We start from the raw sequence: 6,112 nt of genomic DNA, 5'->3' as shown, positions 1-6,112 counted from the left end.
TAGTTTAGTGCTATATATTGTTCTTAACTAAATTAAATTAAACCATAAAAATCCTTAGGTACTACATAGCTGCTATCCTTTCATCTACGGTATCGTAAAAACTAAATTAATCATACTACACGCAATAAGAGGTAAAATATTCAGTATGAAAACGTGGTGAAACTTAACCTAACCTACAAACCTTATTTTAGCATTACCACCACCAATTGAACTACTGTAAAAGACATAAAAGGGACACTAAACGTAAGTTTTCTTAAATTTATAAACTAAACATTATATCGAACCACTAACTGGAAATATGTACCACCTACACTAAAAATTATGTATCCCTCCGGCAGGTATTTTTTAACGCTGTCATATACTGTAAAATACAACGTTCAGAAAATCGGAAAAACTGTCTCTTTTTCGTTGCAATCGCAACATTTTAAAAAATACGTTTACTTCGCGATCGGGGAAGCTTTAACAATGCCCAAAAACGGGCGAGAAAATGTGCCGAAACCGGGTGTGAGTTGTGGTGTGTGCGATGATCCGGACGACAGTCGGATGGTATGCTGCGACGACTGCGGTAGATGGTTCCATTTTAGGTGCGTGGGCGTTGACGAAGGGATCGAGGAAGTCGACTGGAATTGTTCATCGTGCGAAAAAAGGCGGACAGCTCAGGTCACTCCGACCCTTTTAACGGTTTCAGTGCCAGGAGGAACAAATCAACAGACGGAAGGCACCCAAGAGCAGCAAAAGAAGTTAGTCTTGGAATTTCGGAAGCAAATGGCAGATATGGAACGTAGGTTCGACGAACAGCAGCAGACATATGAGAAAATGCTTCAGGAGAAGGATCGCGAGTTGAAGAATACGGTTGATGATTTGCAGCACCAGTTCCAACGCCGCCTGGAGAAGAAAGAGCAACAAATTCGAGATGAGTTGCTTGCCCCGCCGGCTGTGCCGCCACCTAGTGCGAATTCCACTACGCTAGGAAATGAGAACCGCGTGGCGACGGATATGTGTCAGGTGCTCGAGCGAATGGACAAACGGCTTCAGGAGATGGCGAAAAAGCAGAGTCTAGATACGAAGCGTCTTGAAGGAAGATTAAGAGCGATGGAAATCAGCACTCGTGACCAAATGCAGAGAAATAGCAGTGGTTTGAACGTCGATGCGGATCCATTCGAGCAGAATCATCATTCTGACGTTCCATCAGAAGCACCGTCTCACGAACTAAGTAGAAGTCAGCTTGCAGCGAGGCATGCAGTGGCAAAGGAACTGCCCATCTTCACTGGCAATCCTGAGAAGTGGCCTCTGTTTATCGCCACTTATGAAAGCACCACCAAGATGTGCGGGTTTAGTGACGAAGAAAATCTGCTCAGACTTCAGAGATCTTTAAAAGATAAAGCTCTCGAGGTGGTAAGAAGCCGATTGCTATATCCAGCTGGGCTTGAAGGTGTTATTCATACGCTACGTACGCTATTCGGTCGTCCAGAGATTATCGTACACTCGCTAGTGTGCAAGATTCGGGAAATGCCTACACCGAAGACAGAGAAATTGGAAACTCTGATTGATTTCGGTGTCGCAGTCCAGAACATGTGTGCAACGATAGTGGCTTGTGGATTGAAGGAGCATCTGTGCAATGTAGCACTTCTCCAAGAGCTTGTTGAAAGATTACCACCGACCATTAAGCTCGATTGGGCGAAACATCGACAATCTTTACAAGGAATCACACTGTCAGACTTCAGTACCTGGTTGGGTACGCTTGTGGAAGCAGCATGTGTAGTTACGGTTCCGTCGTCAATTAGTATATACGCTGCCAAGCCAGAGAAGCGTAGTCGAAAGGAAGAGGTCCACGTTCATCTCGAAACCAGTTCTGGTCAGGCATCGAGCTCAATAGAGTCTCTGAAATCATACAACAAGCAGTGTGTAATTTGTCTAGGGGGATGCAGCAATGTAGCCTCGTGTAAGAAGTTCCAAGAACTAGGTGTCGGGGCACGATGGACGGCACTAAAGCAGAACAAACTCTGCAGGAAGTGCCTGGTTAAGCATTTCGGAGCCTGCTCAGTAAAAGAAGCTTGTGGAAGAAACGGTTGTTCGTACATGCATCACAAACTGCTACACGATGATTTCAGATACCAGCGAAATGAGAGCATACAAATATCGATTCCTCGAGCTGGTGTAGAGACGCCTAACGAAACTTGCAACACTCACGTCAACAAAGTTAGCAAGGTTCTTTTTCGATACATCCCAGTACTTCTTCATGGGCGAGGAAAGACTGTGCGCATCTTTGCCTTTTTGGATGAGGGTTCATCAGTAACGCTGATGGAACATAGTTTACTGAAGGAACTTAATCTTGAAGGCGAACCGCATCCCTTGTGCCTTGGTTGGACGGCAGATCATCAGCGCCAGGAAACGAACTCCGTGGTGCTGCCGTTGCAGATTTCTGGAACAAACGATTCGAGCAGATACCGGATTTCTAAAGTACACACAGTACAGAGTCTCGCTTTACCTCGTCAAACTCTCGCGATGAAGGAACTAGAGCAACATTATCAACACTTGGAAAATTTGCCGGCTGACTCCTACCGCAATATTCGACCGCAGATACTGATAGGAATGGACAACTGCCGGCTGGGTCACGCGCTAGATAGCAGAGAAGGAGGATTCAACGAACCAATCGCCACCAGAACGCTTTTGGGCTGGACAGTATTCGGCCCCTGCTCTATGGCACCACAATCAGAGACGGACTTTACAGCACACCACAGCTTTCATGTGTGCCCGTGTTGCGAGCGGAACGATGCCGAACTACATGGTGCGATGAAGGCATACTTCTCATTAGACAGCGTTGGAGTAATGAATCCTATCAAACCACCTTTGTCGAGAGACGATGAACGAGCGAAGCAGCTGCTAGATTCTCTGACACACGTGAAGGAAAAACGATACGAAACAGGACTGCTTTGGCGGTATGACGATGTCCGACTACCGGACAGTAAAATGATGGCCATGCGACGACTGATATGTTTGGAGAAGCGAATGCAGCGCGAACCGGAACTAGCTGAGGTGTTGAAGCAGAAAATCAGAGATTACGAGTGCAGCGGATATATTGAGAAACTGAATAAAAGTCACCTGTCGAAAGAATTTCCACGAGTCTGGTATCTTCCCATATTCCCTGTCGTAAATCCTAACAAACCAGGGAAACTTCGCATAGTATGGGACGCAGCTGCAAAGGTTGCAGGAACATCTCTGAACACTTTCCTGTTAACTGGTCCTGATCAACTTAGTTCTCTTCCCTCTGTCCTACGCCGTTTTCGAGAATATCGAGTTGCCGTTACAGGTGATATTCGGGAAATGTTCCACCAAATTTCGGTGAACAGGAACGACCAACAATGTCAGAGGTTTCTGTGGCGTGATGGTGAGCAAGATCGTAGTCCAGACGTCTACGCAATGAAAGTGATGACATTCGGGGCTAGCTGTTCACCGAGCTGCGCGCAGTATGTGAAGAATCATAATGCGCAACGATTCCAGAAACAGTTTCCGAGGGCGGCTGAGGCGATTGTCAAAGAACATTATGTCGACGACATGCTGTCCAGTGAGGAGTCGGAAGAAGATGCGGTGCAACTTGCGAAGAATGTTCGCTACGTTCATGCAGAGGCCGGGTTTGAAATACGCAACTGGCTATCAAACTCACAAAGAGTGCTGCGAGAGCTAGAAGCCAGGCCGGGTGAGAAAAGCTTAAACCTATCGAATGAGATGGGAACGGAGAAAGTTCTCGGCATGTGGTGGTGCACTGCTACGGATACGTTTACATTCAAAGTATCGCCGCGAATTAGTTTCGACTTACTCCAAGCTCGTATAATACCAACCAAGAGGCAGGTCTTGAGTACTCTGATGATGATCTACGACCCCCTGGGATTATTGGCACACTTCCTAATGTTCCTCAAAATACTACTTCAGGAAATCTGGCGAAGTGGCGTTAATTGGGACGATCAGATTAAGTCCGAGCAGCACGAGAAGTGGAAAACCTGGTTGCGAGTCCTCCCGCAGGTGGAAAATGTCAAGGTACCGAGGTGCTATCGAATAAAGACCGGCGTAGGAGAGCAGAACGTGATGCAACTTCATGTGTTCGTAGATGCATCGGAGAATGGGTATGCTGCTGTTGCGTATCTGCGGTTTGAGGAGAATGGTGAAGTGGAGTGTGCGCTTATCGGAGCGAAGACACGGGTAGCCCCATTGCGGTTCGTGTCAATTCCAAGATTGGAACTTCAAGCAGCGATAATTGGAGCGCGTTTGGCGAACGATGTCATGGAGACACACAAGCTCAAACCCACGCAAAGATTCTTCTGGTCGGACTCACGTGATGTTATCTGCTGGATTAACTCCGATCACCGAAAATACAGCCAGTTCGTAGCAGTGCGAGTCAGTGAATTATTGGAGATGACTGAACCGAACGAGTGGAACTGGATTCCGTCAAAATTAAACGTAGCGGATGACGCCACAAAGTGGCAGAAACTCCCAGATTTGTCACCTGAAAGTCGATGGTTCCGCGGCCTGGAATTTTTGTGGATGTCGAGAATTCAGTGGCCTGTCACAATGTCGCCAATCGGACAAACTGCGGAAGAAAAGCGTCTACATGTGCTCCATCACTCTGTACAGCGTTCTCTGTTTCGGTGGGAAGATTTCTCGAAGTGGAATAAGTTGATGCGTGTAGTAGCGTTTGTTAAAAGATATCCAGCGAATCTCATCAGGAAACTGGCAGAAAAGCCCATTGCCACCGGTCCACTGACTCAACTGGAGCTTAAGGAGGCAGAGCTGTTTATTCTGAAGCAAGTGCAAGATGCTGAGTTTGCTGCAGACATAGAGCGACTGAAGAAACCGAACGCTGTGCCGTGGAAAAGAGTGATACCAAAGAGTAGCACTCTATACGGTCTCAGTCCCACGCTGGATGAAGATGGACTGCTGCGAATGAAAGGTCGTATAGACGCTTGCGAATTTGCAGAGGAGTGTACCAAGCGCCCGATACTGCTGCCGAAACGTCACCCAATAACAGATCTCATCATCATGAGCATCCATCAGAAATATTGCCACATGAATCACCAGACCGTGCTCAACGAAATTCGCCGTAGATTCTACGTACCTCAGCTCCGTTCTGTATACCGTCATATGCAAGGTCGCTGTCAACTCTGCAAGAACCGACAGGCAATGCCGGCTACACCAGAAATGTCCGCTCTTCCGCCTACGCGATTGAAAGCCTTCAGTCGCCCGTTCTCCTACGTTGGTATCGATTACTTTGGGCCAATGTCGGTGGTTGTCGGCCGGAGGATTGAGAAACGCTGGGGTGTGTTGATCACTTGCCTCACCGTGCGAGCAATACATATAGAGGTAGCCCACAGCCTCACAACAGACTCGTGTATACTCGCCATCAGAAACTTCGTCGCAAGAAGAGGTGCACCGATAGAAATCGTCAGTGATCGCGGAACCAATTTTATCGGCGCCAGTCGCGAACTGAAGGAAGCGTTGCTGCAAGTGAATCAGGAACAGATTATGAAACACTTCATCACCACCGAGACCAAATGGTCGTTTAATCCACCCGCATCCCCGCATTTCGGCGGAGCTTGGGAACGCTTGGTGCAGACTATAAAGAAGGCCCTTAAACACACACAACTCACACGCACACCCACCGATGAGCTGCTGAGAAACATGCTAACCGAGGTCGAACTAATCATCAACTCTCGACCGCTCACAGAACTGCCGCAAGAGGACGATCTGTCCACTGCGTTAACCCCGAATCACTTTCTGCTCGGATCATCCGACGGTTCTAAGCCCCCGATCGCGTTTGATGATAGCAGCTATGTACTGAGACACACCTGGAAGATGTCGCAAGTTTACGCTAATAGATTCTGGCGACGCTGGGTTTCTGAATACCTGCCATCCCTGACACGAAGGACGAAATGGTTTAAGCAGGTTAAGCCTATAGCTGATGGAGATATCGTGGTTATTGTGGATGAAACGTTGCCGAGAAATTGCTGGCCAAAAGGTCGGGTGGTTCGTGCAATCCAGTCTAAGGATGGACAAGTTCGTCGCGCTCTTGTGCAGACTGCTACAGGAGTCCTGGAGAGACCAGCAGTGAAGCTTGCAG

The 6,112-nt window shown here is 47.7% G+C and overlaps 1 protein-coding gene across 1 annotated transcript; it reads left to right on the top strand.

The window, feature by feature from the left end:
• The first annotated feature begins 465 nt into the window (after nt 1-465).
• On the top strand, nt 466-5,894 carry LOC131679848 (uncharacterized). The gene is made up of 2 exons (XM_058960597.1): nt 466-5,826; nt 5,871-5,894. The coding sequence occupies exons 1-2, from the start codon at nt 466-468 to the stop codon at nt 5,892-5,894; spliced, it is 5,385 nt and encodes a 1,794-aa protein (XP_058816580.1).
• Nucleotides 5,895-6,112: the final 218 nt, after the last annotated feature.

This window comes from Topomyia yanbarensis, chromosome 2 (assembly GCF_030247195.1).
Source record: "Topomyia yanbarensis strain Yona2022 chromosome 2, ASM3024719v1, whole genome shotgun sequence".
NCBI lineage: Eukaryota > Metazoa > Arthropoda > Insecta > Diptera > Culicidae > Topomyia > Topomyia yanbarensis.
Note: the sequence above shows the minus strand (reverse complement) of the source record. Positions and strands in the feature narration are given on the sequence as shown.